The sequence below is a fragment of the Ambystoma mexicanum genome, chromosome 6q, assembly GCF_040938575.1.
Source record: "Ambystoma mexicanum isolate Mex_15411 chromosome 6q, UKY_AmexF1_1, whole genome shotgun sequence".
NCBI lineage: Eukaryota > Metazoa > Chordata > Amphibia > Caudata > Ambystomatidae > Ambystoma > Ambystoma mexicanum.
In genome coordinates this window covers 1,120,190,369-1,120,210,348 of record NC_090937.1, presented here as the reverse complement: position 1 = coordinate 1,120,210,348, position 19,980 = coordinate 1,120,190,369, and the positions used below count along the sequence as shown (strand labels likewise).

The 19,980-nt window shown below is 45.2% G+C and overlaps 1 protein-coding gene across 2 annotated transcripts in view; it reads right to left on the bottom strand.

The window, feature by feature from the left end:
* The window catches only part of NFXL1 (nuclear transcription factor, X-box binding like 1), a 1,058,117-nt gene that overhangs the window by 43,180 nt on the left and 994,957 nt on the right, over window positions 1-19,980 (bottom strand). For both annotated transcript variants that reach the window (XM_069631709.1, XM_069631710.1), the window contains exon 21: window positions 9,166-9,252. In XM_069631709.1, coding sequence (XP_069487810.1) covers window positions 9,166-9,252 — 87 coding nt within the window. The remainder of the gene's footprint in view (window positions 1-9,165; window positions 9,253-19,980) is intronic.

Genomic DNA, 19,980 nt, shown 5'->3' with positions numbered 1-19,980 from the left:
GCAGCCTGGCGAAAACCCTTGGTGCTGACGAAAGACCGAACGGCAGAACCCTGAATTGGTAATATTGTTGATCAACCACGAACCTCAGGTACTTCCTGTGATTCAGATGAATCTGCTCATGGAAGTAGGTTTCCTCAAGATCCAGGAAAACCAACCACTCAGTTCAGTAGCTGCAGATCCAGAATGGGGCGCAAGCCTCTGTACTTCTTTGGCACCAGAAAATAGGTGGATTACCACCCTCTCCCTTGTTCTGAATGAGGAACAAGTTTGATAGCATTTTTTGCCAGAAGCCGATGGATCTCCTGCAGAAGGATGGGGCGCGGAGAGAGACGGCTGCCGGTCGGACCGTGGTCTGGTGGGCACTGGAGAAAAGGAAAGCAATATCCCCGATTGCTCACCTGTAGGGCCTAAACATCAGACGTGGTCTCTGATCACTCTCTGCCGAACAGGGATAGCATACAAACCCCCCCCCCCAACGCTCATGGGTGCTGGAGCAAGTCAATGGGGTTTGGAGCACTTGGGAGGTGAGGGGACAGCGGCTGCAAGTGCTGTCTTGGCCCCTTTCCTGGGCAGATTGTCCACCGTCCCTCTGGGCAAACACGGCAAAGGGGCAAAATCCCCTGCCCGTGATGAGGATTGTTTGGTGGGCTGCTGGACCATGTGTCCCAAGGACTTGCCAGTCGCCTTAGACGACTGGACTTCCTGGAGGGTGTTTTGTTAGCCTTGGATACAAATAAGTTCTGTCAGTCAAAAGGCATATTTAGCAACCTTGACTGGACGTCGGCCAAAAACCCAGATGTTCTTAGCCATGAATGGTGCAGGACCACAGTGCAAGTGGCCATAAACCTGCCATTGAAGCCTGAGGTGTCTAGGCCAGATTGCAGCGTTTGCTGCCCCGCCTCCTTGTCATCCGAGACTTGGGACAGAAACCCATCCCTCATCTTGCCTTCTGGAATGGGCTATGCTGCAACAGCTACCTCGGACCAGTAGCCAAAAGAGAACTTCGCCATGGGACAAGATGCATTCACTGCTTGCAGCGCTAGACTGCCTGACGCAAATACCTTGTTGCCACACGTGCCCATCCTTTTGCTTTCCCTGTCCGGTGGAAGAGACGGAAAGGTAGAGGTCTTCAGGCTCGCCCTAGCTGCCTGTACCACCAGGCTTTCAGGAGTTGCGTGGGCGGAGATGAAAGAAGAGGAAATCTGGGTCCAAAGGTGCAGGACAGTGCTTCCTCGCCAGATCCCTGTCCACTGGGGCAACAGAGGGAGGTTTCTCACACACTTCCAACACTGGGGCCTCTACCACCATATTGGAGGGCAGAAGCGTCTCTTTCTTTGAAGCATTGTCCAGAAATGTCGCTGAGTTCATATTGCACTCTGGACCTGGGCAGTGCTGAGTGACCCTGGATATCAGCCACAGTGAGGAGCTGAAAAGTGGCTTGCGGTTAACCTTGTGTTGGTGCTGGCAGAATGTACAACTCAGTGAAGTGTCCATACCACTAGCCTATTGCAGGTCAGCTGCCAGGTCCAGCATGTTGCCACACCCATAGAACTCTTTGGGGAAGTCCCTTTCTTCCCTAGAACTCATGGGTTCTTCTTGCTGAAATTACTCCTCTTGATGTCCCATGCTAGTTGTTTTGTCTGATGTTGTGGTGTGCGCCCTGATGCCTGAGACATAAATAAATACAAAATGAAATGAGTTCCAACTGTGAAAAACCAGAGGGTGTTTCACAACCTAGTCCCTGGGGATCCCGTACTTGGGTGGCCAGCGGAAGGTCGACCCTGGGGGTGGACAAGCGAGGGAGGATCAATTGGGTCGGGAGTCCTCGGGGAGTGGAGGAGAAACACCCAATGGCGAGACATGGTATGCCATTTTTCCACAACCCATCTAACCCCCATTCCCACTTATATTATGGGAAACTACAACTCACATAATTCCTCCCCACTTCTCCCTGACAAAAGTACTACACAAAAGAAGATGAGGAATAAGGTTAGAAGGATTGCCTCCCCTGACTTGCATTGGCACTGCCCCAGTAATGATGCCAGGCAAAGTCAGGCATCTAACTCCAACAATGTACAGCTGCCATTTATTAGCAACCCCTGTGAAGATTAAAGGTGGTGCACACAAGCACACAGAGCGAGGCTGGGGAAGAGAAGGAACAGCTCTTCCGAGGCTGTTGCGAACCAGGCTCTGGAAGAAGGAAGGCAAACAGGCTGATCAGCAGTGGAACGGATCAAGAGAAAGCTAGGCAAGATTTCCATGCTTTCGGGAGACCACGAGCATACCTGGTGGTGGAGTTGGGGAGGAGCAGAAGGTGTTGGTAATGGCCTTGAGCTGCAGAAATGAGATGAAAGAAATCCAATTAACATAGCTGGTGAGTTATCAAGGAAAACAAAAGTCTGGCTGATGTTAAAGGGAAAGTGACTGTAATTTGTAAAGTTGATGGTTAAGCGTGTGCAGATAAAATGCAAATGAAGAGTACAATTATTAAAAGACAAAGATACAAAGTAATTGAGTGGTCCTGCGAGAGAAACTTGCACATTCTAAAGTCTCTGTGAAATATTTATGGAATGTGAAAGATATTGCAAGCAGAGGGAAAAGGAAACCACAATAAGGAAAGAAGATTGAATAAGAGGAAAGTGATATTTGTGAACTGTGAAATAGCCAAGAGGGCCAACATGAAGTGACCTGTGAATTATGCCAAGAGGGCAAAAGTAAACTACAGGAACTGTAGAGAAACTATGAAATATGCCAAGGGGGCAAAAGTAAAATATAAGAACTTTGGAGAAAGGCCTACAAAATAAGAAATACAAGTACCAAGAGGCAATTGGTGTTGAATATGAACTTTGAAATTAGAAGATAAAAGAACTACAAATACCAAGAGGTATTGGTATTACATATGGACTTTTGAAAAGGCCAGGCAAAGCCAGACGGGGGCGGGGGGCAAATTTAAGAGAGTGACAATCAATAGGACAAAGAAGTATGGGTGCCATAAGATGTTGTTCATTACAAATTGAAGGATTGTTGAAAGAGAAGTCAAGTGGTCAAAAGGTCAAAATTCCTTGCAGTCTGGAAAGTCTTCAAGAGTGAAAAGGATATATGAGATAAAAACGTGGGGAGGGTAACCCCCTATGAAAGAGACAGGCTCGAGCCAAGCAGAGTAATGCCTGTGCAGAACTGATAAATTGTGTGATAAAGTGAAACAGAACAGGCTTGAGCCCGGCAGAGGGAAGCCTTTGCTGCCGGAAGTTGAAAGCCTAAGAGTAAAATGTTCTATTGTACCAGCAAGACAAAGTGTGCAAGACTGACAGAATTGTGCCATCCACCCATCCTTTGTGTTTTGAGAAACTCTTTAGACCCCATGGGGTTGAACCTGGGGAAGGGAGTTGGTGCAGAAGCCATTCTGACCATTCCTTTTGAGAACTATTTTCATTTTGTATTCCTTTAACACATTTCTTATTCTAAGAAGTAGGGCAAGGTTAGGTTTTCTTAGTATAGGCCTTTTCATTCTGACCAGACTGACTTGGACGTGTTTTGTTATTGTTTGAACGCTGAGATTACCCCCATTTTAGAGTTAGGGCCAGTTAGGAATTCTACCGTCCCTGTCAAAAGTGTAATTAAAGGTTTTCGAAACATGTATCCATTGTGTCTACTATTGATACCATGCTTTCCTCACACAACCCAAATGGGACCTGGTGGTCTTCTTCGCCGTAAATATAATACATTTTCACCATAAAAGCGCCTCTGGAAAGTGGGATGTATTCCCACGGAGCTGCAGAGTCCACAGCGCCAAAGACGGAGCCTGCCGGCGCAGAGCAGTCGCACTCTCCATTTGGACCAGGCCCAGACCAGAAGGCGTGCGGGAGTGGTCGCCCGATGGTACACCGTCAGTCGCGGATGACACAGTGGGACGAAACAGCGTCATGGCTGAAGACAGCGTCGCCACGGCCTGTGCCACAGGTGCCGGGGCCAGAGTCTTGGCGAAGATGTCAAGCATCATCAGGCAAAAATGTGGAGGATTGGGCTGGGAAGGGTACCTGTGGTGACCCCTGCAGAGACCTCTTAAAGCAATGGCTCTTTTTATTCTAGGAAGAAGAGTGCCGGTGAGAAGACTCACTCTGAGAGCACAACCTTTTACAGTTTTTCTTCGTCTCCCTCTCCACACACGGAGTTGTTCGATCTTCGGAACGACAATCTGCACCGTGCGACCTTGACGAAAACCGCAGAATATTCTCCTTGTGGATGAAGGTGAACAATTTTGCCACCTGCTACCTAAGGGCCTTTGGGTGCACCGACTGACACGACCTGCAGTACTGGGTGTCAGTCTTCACCCAGACAGTACAAGCAAACATGGTGCGGATTGGAGACATACATCTGCCAACCACAGTGCGCGCATAGCTTGAAACCGGAAGCCTTGGACGGAGTAGGCATTGCGAATCACTTCGAAAAGCTCACCGAGCACGTTCCCGATAAGCTAACAGAGTGCGCGTGAAAAAAGGCACTGAGGTCATGGGGCGCAGCGCGGCTATTTATATATTTATACTGGCCCCAATATATCCATGAGCATGTGAATCCATGCCAGACCCCATGCTTGAGAATGAGAAAGAGCCTTAAATCATATCTCCAGCATAGGACCTCCCATCACTGTCAAAAAGGCAGAGTAAAACGATAACCTACTGCAGTTACTCTGCATTTACCACATATAAACCAACGAATGAACCTTACCACAATACCATTGCAGCTGAATCATTCCTGGGCAATGTGGAGCACACAGAGGCGTTTTCTTAGCCTGAGCAATTTCTAGTGTAATGAAGGACAGACCACAATCACTAGGAAACAGCTTTATCATTTCCTCTATAAACAATTCCATGGGCATTTCCTGACATTTCAGTCTAGCCTAAAATGCATAATTGTTTTACATGGAACTATCTTTTAAAACAGTCAACTTGTCTGTTTGGTGAACCAATGTTTTAATCAAGGTTCACTTGAGCTGAAGACTACACCAGCAGGATCTTTTGTCAGTTACCTGATGCGGTCCCCAATTTCAGAGACATCTTGCTGACAAATATTAAGGGTGTGGTTCACAGGAGCATTTTATAATGGCACAATCCCATTGAAAAACACTCTATGAATCAGTTCCAAAGGTTATTACACAGATCTATTTGGTCACCTAACGTCGTTTACAACAATGATTAATGATTGCGGCTCCAACAAACCAGTGTCGCCCAGCTCAATGACCACTAAGGAAGACGACTGAACAGAGCCCACTGTTGGCAGCTTCCTCCGTTTTGGTGGCACAGATAGAGCTGCTTCCAAATGCCAACCTCAGTGACCAAAGTAACTGCGAAAGCAACAACTAATACAATAACTGAAGTCAAGCAGACACACTCCTTATAACTTCGCACCACACAGCTGCAAATGGTCATGTCACACAAAGAGCCCCTTCCACCTCTCAAATATTACAAAGGGGCACTGTACACCAAATACCAGGAAGGACTCATCTTAAGAACACAAATTAGAAAGCAAACAGATGGCATAGTAAAATTACCTAGGGATGCATATAAAAGTAGTGACTATTAAAAGCAATCGATAACTGTCCAGACGAAGCTGGTATCCAATATATATGACATGCTACTTGGCTTGTATAAAATGGGCATGAAATAGGGCAAACTAGGCCTCTGGGCCCAGTCTGGGGCAACGGTCCTACAACCACATGGACAACATCTGAATGACAAACACGACAACTACACCTCTCCTAAGTGATGGAAAGGCTATTGAGACTCACTTATTCCTCCTCCGAAGCTTTGATTGACAACCAACAGGTGCACACACATTTTTTCGTACTTCAGGGCACCAGGATCAGAGTGTCAGTGCCACTTAACTTCCATCTCACAATTCCAGGTGGCAGCTCCAGTTCGGTCACACTTTGAATTGCCCAAAGGTGGAACCGCCACACCAGGAGCGTAGACTTATTTTCCCCAGCTGCAGTACAGATAAGAATTTAGTCCTCATGTCCATAATAAATGACAATATATTGTAGGCGTACATTGGAGTTTGCACTCCTCACCTCTTTTCAATGCGACAAGCCCTCACACTATATTTCGGAGAGTTTTGAAAAATCTAATCTTACTAACCGCACGCACTGTTAAGTGCCTGGGAATGCCTCAAGGGATTCACTCCCTTGCTGCCTTCTGCTGTAAGAGGAAGCAAAGGAGTTTCCCTTTTACTCTCCCAAGAAAACCAAAAGGAGAGCAAATCATTTAGCAGTTAACCCACATTTTCCACAACCTTTTTCATAATAGCTATGTTAATTTATTTTGTGGAAAGTCTGGACAAGACTTTAGAAAGTTCACCTTTGTGAACAGGGTACACCCCTTAGGTTTAGCCTGAACTCCCCAAAGGTTTAGCAGAAACGGCCGAGCAGCCTGGCTTAGTCTAGGAGAGAGGTGGGCTGCAGTGAGGCACACAAAACTCAGAGTATACACTTAGTCCAAGGAACCTTTTACACACTGGGAGTTATATAAACAAATTGGCATGTATATACATTAAGGCTTGTAGCATTTAAGTACGGAAAGTACTATTGCACAACAATACAACAGGAGAACAATTGCAATATTCAGAGTTAGATACTTCAGAATAGAAATAAAGGTAACAAATCACATAATCAAACTTCCTGAAATGTAAATGTAAACTTATCGGAACTCTGATAACTTTGTATAACATTAGCTTAGCCTATCTTAGAAATTCCAACACGGTCTTAAGTGAGTCTCAAAGTTAGAGGGAAAACTGGGGCACCAGTGACCAAGGGCTGAGGAAGACAAGGCAGGAAACGAGGAGAGTCCAGCAGAAACTCTTCAGGTTTGCAGGTTGGTAACAGTGAGGTTTACTTTGGCAAGGATATATACAGATTCCCTAGATGGACTGCACCTAGGATCGTTTCTGTTGAAAAGGTCGGGGAAAAAAAGCTGCATACAGATTTGGGGCGCACTTGGCATGGTAAAAAAGACTGAAGCCCATAATACCAAACAAGGGGAGCGGGGGTTGCCCCTGCTCAACTAGTGCGGTATTATGGGCTGCAGGGATGTCACCTGCATACATTAAATGCATAGCGGGGGACAAACAACCAAAATCCCAAAAGCTTGAGTTAGAAAATGCGAACAAGTGACCTTTGCAATTTTGTAACTCAAGCTTTTAGTATTCTGTATTTCAGTGTAGATCCCCAAGGACAAGTGTCCTAAGGCAAGGTAGAGCACACTTGGTTGTCTAGCTCAATGTAGGCCCTGGTGGGGTGCAATGATTAGCTGAATGCAGCGTCAGTAACAAAAGAACAATGCAGCAAGCCCTAGGTATGTACCTGGGAGCGAGACAGTACCTTTTTAATAAAGAACATTGTCACAGGATGTTGGCCACAGGAAGACGACAGCAGACCAAGGTTTGGGTTTCTTGGCCTTGGCAGCGGAACTTTGGAGGTGTCAAACGGTTGCACTCTTGCAGTGGAACGCCAAGCAGATTATCTACAAGGCACTAAATCGTTGGAGCCCTTCACAGGCTTTGGGACAGCAATGATTGTCTCCCGGCAGTCTTCTCTCTGGTTCTCAGTCCTCGACTTGGTTGAGGGGATGTCTAGGAGCAGGAAAGTGTCACTGCAGGCCCAGAAGCATGCCCACAAGGTTTAAGCCGAAACCGCGCCTCAGAAGATGATACACTGCAAAATTGCACAGATTCCAGGGTATTGAGAAATTGCAGGTCCAGAAGGTTGCAGCTCTTTCGAGCGATGGCGCAAAATGCAGGTGGTATTCAGACTGGTTTGGCCCACCAGTTCAAGGGAGTAAGTAGTTTTCAGGAGATCTTCCCTGTCGCTCCGAATTCAGGGTCAGGTAGACAGAGGTCGCTTAACAGGTCTGGTGGTCGCTGGAAGTTGCAGGGGACGTCCTTCTTCGAATTCCTCTGCGGATCTTCAATCCAGTGGTCAACTCAAGATTTTCAACTCCAGGACTCTTGCCTGTTATGCAGGGAAACGGGCTGAGCCCACCGATCACCGGCCATTCATTCGTTCTAACTTGGGGTGTGGCTGTCCAATAAGGACAGTCAGCCTCCCAGCACAAACTTGTTCCAGACAGGCACACTGTAGGACAAAGACAAGGGGGATTTTCAGTCACCTCCCAAACTCCCTGCCCTTTCACTGTCTTGGCAGGCTTTCCAAGGGAAGAATGCCAAAGACAAAAGGCCCATTGTCACCTCCCCCGTCAAGGCAGGTAGAAAGCTGCTCAAAAAAGAACAAGTCATCAGGAACAGGGGTTAAAAAAGTACAGCCACCATTTTAGGTAAATGATGACCCTTCTGTCCCTTAATGCTGCTGTGAAGGCAGCCTGCGATGAAAGTCTACAAAAAGGTACACTACCACCAGACTGTCAGATGAACTTGGAACAGTAACTAAAAGTTACTGGGAAAAGCCAGAAATGGGAGACCCATGTTTCCCCTGAGCACTCCACTTAAGGTGGGGTGTGCAAAGCTTACAAAATAAAATATAGGTGTGACAAAAAGGGTCCCCCTGCTCTGGTAATATGTGTTAACACAGGTAAAATTAAAAGGGACACCCAAGGAGCTCTTAGCAACACTGCACAGAAAGTGCTGTGTGCTGCAATAATAAAATGTAGATGACAGAAAAGATGGAGGAAAGTATAACTCCATTAAAAAGTATCAAAAAACGTTAAAAGGGTTCCCAAGGTTAGAGTAAAAGAATTAGTAAGTGTCGAAAAAGGTTCCCATTCACTCAGGAGATCAGTCCAATAATGAAATAGTGCAGCCAAAATGCTGGAGGACTCACAAGTGGTGAGAATTTCACTCAAAAAGGAAAATCTACCTAAAAGGTTAGCTTTCTAGTGTCAAAACATTTTTGGTAGGCGTATTAGCATACAAAGAAAAAGATGGCACTCACTTTCTTAATGTAAGAAAAACTGACAATTTGGTTCAACAAACCGTTTTACGATAATTAATTTGAGGAGTTTCACAATTGCTGCATAACAGTATTATAACCTGCAACATGTTGACCTCTTTGAAGTACTAGAATGGCTAAAAACATTTTTTTCAATGCATGTAAAATATCTAAAAATGTCTGTGGCAGCTATAGAAAACAATGTAAACATGCAGCAACAAAACCATTACCTCAGACGCTTTCTTTTTCATTTCTTTGCACACCTGGTCACATTCGAGGGTGACCTGTCCTTCACGGACCTTTGAGCATAGCAACTCCTGCAAACACAATGAGAATCATGTAAAAAATTATCACTACATGCACCCCAAAGAGTTAGTATGTTGTAAGTTTTCTATTAATATTCTTTTGTCCTACATTTTCGTCTTCAATGTATTAAAGTGTTTTGACCACTGGACGATAAAAGAATTGAAACCTAGGTCTTTCAGAGAGTAGTCAAAGAAACAATTTATGAATGTAGTTATAAATCTCAGTCAACGCATGGCATGTCAATGAGTTTGAATTCATGATAAATGCAACACCTCTTCATAAAATTCTATTCTGCAGCATCAAATCTGGATGCTGAAATGTTTTCAGCCACAAGGGGGTGCACGGCGTGGTTACGTCAGCAGAGAGCACTCCGTATGTGATGTCATGGGTGACATATATGGAGCTGGTTAACCCCATCACAGGCTTGCATGGAGCTAGTACATCTCAGTACATAATTTCTGCCTTTTACTCCATGCGCTGAGGCACAGCAGGACTGCCACGATGAGAGGTTGAGAGGGCAATGAGGAATGGGAGGAAGGATTCATCCATTTGACAGAATATCGCAAGAGGGAAGTAATTTGCTCTTTTAATGGATTTCTTGCTCTCACAGATTCTTCTTCATAGACAATCTAAAAAAGCAGTGCAGAATCTAGAGGCGGGGAGAGAGAGGCGGGGAGAGAGAGGAGAAAAACCACAATCTACACAGATGGCTCAGGAACCCTGCACAAACAAAACGCACATCTAGACTTGATGAGGAATCCCGGCAGTAATGCTTGTGGGACCTCTGCATAAAAGCCAACATTAACAACTTAACAGATGTCTAACTTCGGTATAACACTCTGCCAGGCAGAGGCAGCTGCCAAGACTCTGGAAGATATGATAAAGCATTTATAACTCGCCTATACACAAGTCTTTCAAGGCGCGAAGGTCTTCCACCATTTCCTTCCCACAAAGGATCACAGCGAAGGACGATCCATCTAGGTACTGTCTGTCTAATAAGAGCTGTGCCGGCCAGGCTACTGCGTAACCAACGTAAATCCCTCCAAGTGTCCCTCATCCGAGCAACATAGTAATGGTGGGCCCTCTTTGTGTCCAGACAGTGAAAGCGCTCCTCCCCTTAAATGGACAAGTGTCTGGAGACCATGAAGATGGCAGCAGTGTATGGTATAAATCACATTAACATGGCATAAAAAATGGCGGAGAGGAGTAGCACGCATGACGATGCATTTTCTGAGGCAGGTGAATGCCGAAAACAACCTTGGGAAGGAAGGATGGCCTCACTCTCAAGAGTAACCTTCTCCTTGGCGAACAAAAGGTAGGGCGATTTAGCAGATTGAGCATGGTGCTCACTCACCCACCTAGTTGGAAGTGATGGCTGCCCAGAAAAGTTATCTTATGAGGAACAACCGCAAAGGCCAAATGCTTAAACTACTGGTCTTCAACCTTTGGCTCTACAGATGTTTTCGACTAACTCCCATCAGTCCTAATGGTTACAGACAATGGTAAAGGATTGTGGGAGTTGTATTAGTGTAGAACTGCAGGTTGCAGATCCCTGGCTTAAAGTGAGCCACCATGAGAAAAGTAATGGAAGCTGAGACTGGTGAGGATTGGGTGGAGGATCCTGCCATTTGATATTTGATGGGAATAGCAAATCCATCCTCCCTGGGAGGACAGGTGGACATGTCCAGAAGTTCAGGGTACCCCAACCTCCAGTCCCAGTTTAGTGAGAGCACAATAATGGTGGAAACAAACTTGCACACTCTCCTGGGAACCACCGGTATGACAGGTATCAGAGGGGGCACAGAGGAAATCACTCAACGTTCAATGCATCCATCAGAACCTACAGCAGAGGAATTTCCATGGAGCAAAGGAAATTCCATGCAGCAGAACGTACATTTCCACTTGATACCAGAGGCAAAGACATCCGCATGAGGTGTCCCCCAACAAGCAAAGATCTTGTCCACAGCTCCCTGATATAGATCCCACTCATGGGAGACTGAGCCCACAACCATTTTAACATTTCCTTCCTGCACAGAGCCAGTAATTCTACACCACCACTTCTGCTAAGCGAAATGCACAGCCAGTATTTTGTCTGTTAGAATCTGGACACACTCCACACAGAAGACAGACATGCAGTGCCAGCCTGATAGCCTGCAGATCTACAAAGTGGATGGCTGTGCTCCTTTGCCTGACAGGGGACCACAGTCTGCTCATTGTGAGATTGTTGAAGAGAGCACCCCCAACCTATTACGAATTTTTCTTTGACTACTGTTAGTTGAGGCCAACCTTTCGAAAAAATGTTCTCCCATCAGCAATGTTTATCCACAGTACCACCACGTGAAATCCTGTGAAATCGTTCAAGACTAGTAAAAGGCCTTTCAAATCAACTTGAAACAGGTCATTGACTGCGAGCAGCTGCTATTGGCCAACCATGTGCAACCGAGCCTCTAGCATCATACAAATGATGGTGGTCATGAGACACAAAAGAATGAGAAAGGTAGAGACCAAGGCACATCTCTCCGTTTGGAACTCTTGCACCATTTTGCATATATGGCCATCTGGAGGATGTTCACCACACCGGTCCTCAGCAGAAAACGCCCTCTATGAGCATGTGTCCAGAACTGCCTGGAGCAACCAGAGCAACAGAGAGAATGCTGGGACTTCTTGAATTGAAGGAGCAGCCTAAACTGTGGAGCAAATCACAAGTGTTGTATGGGTGGGTCGACACCAGCTCTGGTGAAGCAAACCCAAATGAGCTAATTGTTCATGTAAGGAAAGATAGGAGTCCAGTCCTTTCTGAGATGTGCGACAACCACAGCTAACAGTTTGGTGTAAAGCCTTAGGGCTGTGGAAAGGCAGAAGAGCAGGACCACAAACTAGCAACAGGTGTTCCAACCTCAAACTTTAGGTACTTCTGTTACTTTGGGTCGTTTGGCACATGGAAGCAGGTCCTTAATGGTCTAGTAATACCGACCATTTCCCAAGGTCGACAGTTTGTAGGACCTGGGCAAGGGAGGATATCTTGATTTCGTCCTTGCGCAGATACACATTCAGAAGCCGCAAATCAATGTTGTGATGCATGCAACATCCTTTTTCGGCATCAGAAAACAAAAGTAATACAAACCACTACCCCTCCGCCCTCTGCGGGAAAGGACCAAAAACACCAGCCTCTGGAGGAAGGGACAGAAAAAGGTTGCTGGGCAGTTAGCCAAAGGGACTTTGCTGTGGCCTTGGAAGCTTTACATTTCTTCAGTAACCCATCAGCCTTGAACCCAAAGAGATACTTACAAACAAACCGCATATGCAAAGATTTTGTTTGGATGTCTGGAGAAAATCCTGACTGAAGTCCTGTGTGCCTCCAAAGCACCATTCCAGAGTCCGACTAATGGTTCTGACAGTCCGCCATACTCGGGCATGGCTGTAAATATCAGTTGTGGTGGCCTTTTGCCAACTTGCACAAAAGAGGAGAAAACCTCCATCTCAGAAATATAGATTATTGGCTGCATCAGAGATGACACTCCACATGGTAAGTATTTGTCTACGATGCAGGTAGTGGTCAAAGGCTGCCAGATGCAAAAACCTAACAACCTAAGCGTCAAGCCTCTAAGCTCCCATGTCTGTGGGCAAGAACAGACAGTATTCTGCATTGGACCTTACAATGGAGACTGGACCACCCGGCTCGCTGTTAATTGAGTGATTGGAGAAAATACCTGCATCCATGAGGCCAGGGTAAGGATTTTTTCCAAAGTGTGCACTGGCTTCAACCACACAGCATTTACAGGCTCAGCCACAGAAGATTTAAAAGAAAGAAATGTCTCTCTAGGTGGGTTTTGGTCCTTTGCTATTTCTAAGGTCATACTGGACCAGAGACATTTGAGGCGCCAAGGGCTTTCATGACCAAGGGTATTGTCCTTGGCTCATGAAAAGCCTAACCCGTCTTTCATGTGGCCTGCATAAAATGAAGTTCAGGAAATCTGAGGCCAAAGTGGACAAAAAGTCATCCTGCCAAGAAAATTCTTCTGGATAATCACCCCACCTCATCATAGTCAAAAGGCTCCAATCCATTAAGAATAGGTTACAATTCTTTGTCAAAGATGGGACCCATTTTTGGAGAATGCACTGTCACTATTTTGTCTGGGTTCCGGATGTTACACCGAAATCCTGGGAGGTGATGATGCCCTAGCCGAAGCTATGCAAAACCAGTGCTCAAAGTAGGAGCCGAGTAGCGCTGGATGAGAGTAGTCTCCATTACAGAGAGCAGGACTGAGCCAACAGTAGTGTGGTTGTGGGCCAAAAAGGTACCTCTGCTGGCCTCAGAAGGAGCACAATGTCTAGGCTTTAACACAATGCCAAGCAGGTGGTGCCAGGGTTTGGCTTAAATGTCCATCTGATGCCTGCACTCCTCCCACTGCTTAGAAGTGAAAGAAGAGTGCTGCTTAGATGATTTGCTGGGGGAGCATGATCTTTTCCATGCTTCCACATTAACACAAAGCTTCTTAGAGTGGTCAGTACCGAGTGACTTCGAAGGGATCTGCTTTGTGCTCTTGTGAAGGTCAGTAAAAACCAATGTGGCATGCTCCCCGAGGGCATTGACGAGCACAGATTGGCAGAGATAAACATCCATGTCATAATCAGCCCTCGGGCACCAAAGGCATGCCCTTATGCGGGCTGTTCACAGACACTTGCTGCTCGCAATCCCGACAGGGTTTAAAAGCCTGGGGTCTTTGATGATTAGGCAGGACACACATTTGGTTGAAATGGCAGTGGCATGCTGAAGCGGTGTACTGATTGTGCAGAATCAAGGAAATGAGGTCATGGGCAGCAGCTGGCTCCATATATAACAACCTTAACATCACATCCGGAGTCATTGGTGCAAAAACAACAACCGGAGCAGACGTGGAGCTGCAACACACCCCTTGGTGGTTAAAACATAATTCCAGACTGACACTGGAGAATATACTTGTAAGATAAAATAGTTAATTTTCCTTTTGCCAAACTATAGCAAATTTTGATGACAACAAAGATTGGTGCATGGAATATGCAGTGTGGTAGGTATATAAGCTTGCGAGCAAAAGATGGCAGGAGGCCTAGTCAGTACATAATAAATAGTAGAAACTTGTCAGCATATGGGAAACGTATAAAATTGTCACAGGGGGAACTGAAACAGCTTCCAAGTATCATGGATCCTATCAAGGTCTAATTTTTCACACAAAAAGGACAGTTCAAAGGTTAAGTAGCATCAGCACTGGAGTCGTTTATACACTCTCATTGGACTCATCCAAGCTTCCAGGATGCTGCCAAGGTGTAACATGAAATATGAAGTTACTCACATTCCTTCAAGTCAACCATTTTCCCTAAGCAATCTCAAGGAACAGGAGAACTGTCACAAACACAATGAAAACATTCTACTCCCATACAAGCACTGACATTAGAGGGTTAGGTAGGCAGGAGGGTGATGTTAAAACTGTGTGAGGAATCATTGTATACACCAGCACGAACATTACTGTAGGCAAGTCATTTGTTCTTTTAATGATTAATTCCTCTCACAGATTCCTCATCTTTGGAAGACTCACAAAAGCCAAAATGATCAGACAACTTTCAGTAAAGAGGATGTTCAAACACACAAAGTAACATTTTCCTTGGATAACTACAAAAAAGGAGGGTAAACCAACAATGCTTGGAACCCTTTTGACTAAAGTTAGGACCACCAGATCTGAACTACAAGTGAGAACACAACACGTTTTGGGGTTGGGAGGAATATTAGTTAAACAATTGCAGCACCATAGGGAATGCAAAATAGGATATTTGTTCAGGTGCTCTCTGAAAAAAGCAGAGCAAGCTGCCAATTAACATTTAACTGTTCCAACATTTAACTTTGACTTTGGTAAAAAACAAGCAATTCCAACAGTGTGTTCATTGAGCATAAGAAACAGTAAAACTATCACAGCACCAACTTGTGAATGTACACCAGGGAAAAACATAGATGGACGGGCAGCCACCTTGCAGAGAGCATCACACCAAGTGTCTGGGTCTTGAGCCGTGATCTAGGGCTTGGCCTTGGATCCCTAAAAGTTGGCATATTGTAGGCTGTATTATTTCTTATGCATGGGTTAGAAAGACGGAGTGGGAGACAAGGTAGGTCTAACAGGAGTATAACTGTCGGAATTGTCTGTTAGGTGAGCAACAAACCTGCAATTTGTTCGGACTCTCCTCAATAGGCCTGCAAGAAACTGCTGACTGGGAATGCCAAAGTAGTCACTGGCCGTCATCGATGAACTGAAATGCAGAAAATAGCAAGCCCATAGCGGAGATAGGGATCAGAAGATTACACACCCTCAGGAGCCAGAGAGGAGGAGGTGTCAGCTTTTCCACTCCTTTAAGCTGGTAGCTGCGCTAATCCACACCTCCCTGTGGAATGGTAAAGACTGGTACTGCCACAAAAGATGCAGCTGGATTGGATGGCACATGTCCATCCTTGGCAGCAGGAGAAGCTCACAGTAAAACTGGATTGCCCCGCCCATGGCACTTGGAGTAGCTGGCGTTTGTAGTACATTCATTCTTAACCTATGGTTAAGGACAGTTTATGGATAGATAAGGGAATGGTGACTTTGTTGGTTGAAAGGCAGCAGAGCGGCAAGGCTTTGTTTCAGGAAGGGCGCGAGAGCGGTGTAGGGCTACAATGAGTACACACAAAGCACCTCCAGTATAAAATGCAATTATTTTTTAGGCCTTTACCTTACACACCAAGCAGATACAACTTCTAGTCAAATATTGTCACACAAACCCTTGTGAAACAAACATATACATTCACCCTTAGGAAAAACAGAAGAGCATCTGATTCAATGAAAATTAAAACACAGGTGAGTATTCAGATGCAGACATAGAAAGAACTCTTTAGAATAATCACAGAAGAGCTCCCCTAGCTCTTATAAAGTCCAACCCTAGGGTACCATGTGTATCCTGGGTGCTGGGTCGTGCACAGACTCGGTCGCGGCTGGGGGCTGCTTGAGTCCAGGAGAGCGTGTGCTGGGCAGTGACACACACAGCGCTGCCATCTGAGTGCTCCTCGGCCCGCTGGGCTGGAAGACTGGTGACTGCGACGGCCTGACTGGTGCTGCAGTGAGCGAGTTCAGGGGGAGATGTTAATATAAAATTTCCACTAGATCCTGAAACTGATGAGACAGCTAGTTTATGTGGTCCCCACGTCAACTTTGCAGTTGCATCTTGAACATGTTTTGACCAACTATGACTCACAGCCCCAGAATGTCCAGCCTTTGTGTTTCTTCCCTGCAATATATATAAAAACAGTCCTTGTCCGGCCTTTGTGTCCCTTCCTGTAACGTATGCAAAAACAGCCCTGTGGGACCTTTGTGTTCTTTCCTGTAATGTATGTCAGCCCGGTCCGGCCTTTGTGTCCTTTCCTGCAATGTATGCAAAAACAGTCTTTGCACGCCTTGATTTCCTTCCTGCAGTATCTGGAAAAACAGCCAAAGTGTTCTGGCAGGAAGTTGCATGCCAGGCGTGTCTTATCTTTGTCAGCCATAGGACTCACGTTAGTGTTTTTGTATAAAAGCCCTGGGATCTGTAATGTTAGCAGCACACCCTGCCACCCTTTGATGGTGTGTTAGAGTCAGCCCTTTCTCAAAAGCTTTGATGATTGCAATAAATGATTGTTGAACCCACTTACTAGTGTTTATTGAAGGGGACCTCGGCCATTGCAATTTTAGATTGACAAATTGGTGGGCCTCGGCAGCGGTAGCCCATCACTTGATGTGCCCCCCCATTGAACCGTGTCTGTGGCACCGACATACAGGGCCCCATGTCTATCACACATTTGATGTTCGAACAACGCTGTCATCGTTGATACAGGAAGGGGGATAGCAGGCTGCCCTGCCGCAGGCCCGATGAACCTGAAGGAGGACTAAGGTCTCAAATGGTGTGGTGAGTTAATTGTATCGGTCGAGCCGGACAATACAGTCTTAATCAACAATACAGTACCACCACCTCAATTCAATTGGAATTCTGTTACCCACGCTCAAGTACTTAAGACCATTGCTTCCCTTAAACCATCAAATTGCAACGGAGATAGCTTTACTGCAAAACTAGGTAAGACCTGTGCACCTACTTTAGCATCTATCATTACAAAGTTTATAAACACATCCTTCAGTTCCAACTCCATTCCCCCAGCATCAAAGCAGCTTGGGTCATGCCTCTATTACAAACAAAAAAAAACTACACTAGATCCCACCATCCCTACTAACTGTAAACCCATCACCACAGTCCCCTTCCTCCTTAAAATAATCGACAACATTGATTATAGCCAAGTACAAGACTACTTAGAAAGCCACCACTTATCCGGCTTTCACCCTAAACACAGCACAGAGACAGCATTGCTGGATTTAAAAAAATCAGATAGATGCCATTAGAGATTCAGGTAACCTCTGTATCCTTTTACTACTCGATCTGTCCGCTGCGTTTGATCTAGTAGGACATGATCAACTGTGTCTAACACTCTCAAATAACTTTTACTCCTACAATAATGCCACCACCTGGATTAAGTTATTCCTATCAGATCGCACTTCCAGAGAAGCCATTGTTGATGAGGCGGCTGACCCCCATCAGAGTACCTATGGTGTACCTCAAGGATCATGCCTCTCTCCCACCCTCTATAATGCCTACACAAAACTGCTATTTGCAGCTCTAGACGCCATGGGAGTAATTTAGACCAACTTTGCGGATGATACTCAGATACTTATCCCAATCTCTGGTAATCAAGAACAAGACACTATACTCATCAACAAAATATATTCCCTCATCCAAAACTGGATGGCATCAAAAAGCCTATGCCTCAACGGCGAAAAGACAGCTTCTCATAGTAGGTGTGCCTGCCCGTCTCAAAAAACGACACCAGGACTACACATATATTGTCATAGACAGAACTCCCATCATCATTTTCAATCAAGTCAAGACCCTAGGTGTATACTTAGGCTACAGTCTCACCATGAGTAGACACATCAATTCACTCTCCTCCTCCACCGCCTACACAGCTAAACTCATTGTTCTTAGTAGACAATTCCTTACCCCCCAGAATTGCATCACACTAGCAAGAGCCCTTATCATGGTAAGGCTAGATTATTGTAACATACTCCTGCTAGGCACAACCAAGAAAAATCTAGCAAAATTGCAACTACTGCAAAACAAAGCACTAGGAGCAGCATTAGGCATCAAAGAAAGCAACCATATTTCACAAACCGGAAGGGAGGCACTCTGCCTGTCCATGCAAGCTAGAATAATACATAAAACACTCACTACCGCACACAAATGCATCACCTTGCATGCCCCAATATATCTTAACCAATGCCTCACTCGCAAAACACATACCAGATCCCTCAGATCCAACGCCAATAATCACCTACTCACCCTCCACTTTAAGAACACAAGAACAGGCATCTCCAGCTTCCCTGTAGCAGCATCTAGACTCTGGAACTCCCCCCCCCCAACATAAGGAATGAGCCCTCCCATACTCATTTCAAGAAACTACTTAAAACCTGGCTTTTTAACAAAATCTATCCACCTTCCGCCCATGACGTATCAAATAAACTGTAAAATGTGCATTAACGTCAACCAAGAATGCTAGAATTATGAATGTTTGTAACCATTATAATGCCTAACACTGCCACTCTGTAACCAGCAAGCATTCATGTAATCATTTAACCTACGCCGTGACACCCCAGGGTTTGGGCGTATTATCAAATGGAATAAATAAAATAAATATCTGCAGATATTGTATTGGTGGACGGTAAGCCACAAGTAGTATAAGTTTCATGGTACGTATTATTGTTTATTGATTGAAATGGTTATTTTGTGTGATCGAAATCAGAATGAGAATCCAATCTTCACGCCTGCTGAGGGCGCGCCATGTTACCATATGTTGACTAATTATGAGTTGGGAGAGACACAATTTTGTAAGAATTGGGAGGATTATACAAAGAAATCGGTACAGTTTAAATGGCCAAAGGTCGGAACGTTTGATCTAGAACATTTAGAATTGGTTTTACTTAAAAGGAAGGTTCGACCAGCCCAGCACGATGACATTCGCCACTGGCGGTGCGAGTAAATTAAGAATAAATTGACAGAAGAAAAGAGGGAAAGAAAGAAACGGAGACGAACAACGGAACAAAAGGCCTGTGAATTGGAGAATAAAGAATTCACTCATCAAATAGATGTAGACAATAGGGCGGACATGATAAAATATAATATGGGCATGTATCCCCTCTTGAGTACAAAGGAAAAGGACCTGAAGGCAGAGGGAGAAAGTGATTTAGAAACAGCTAAAACTACAGATGGATTGTTACGTTTAAATTCACCAATGGCACAGATAGCTCCCTCTTCCCCTTCTCCGTATTCACCCTCCCCAGGGCATAATGGATAGAAATACCCAAGAGGGGGATGAACTTAGGCATCTAAGGAAGGACGCACTTTCTATTGAAATGGCAGCCGAGATGCAGGATCTGGCTCAGAGAATTTTTCATAACCTTGGAAACGAACCACAGGTCCTGGCACGCTTGAATAAATGTATGAAACAAGAGTTTCAGAAAATGATGGAAGACCATGGGGTCTTGATGGACGAATGGTGTAAGGCCGAGAAAAGAATTAGGCCTGCAGGACTAAATACAATTTATAATCAGTTAGCTGCTGAAAGTGATTGGGATAAAATATGGAAATATTATGATCAAATT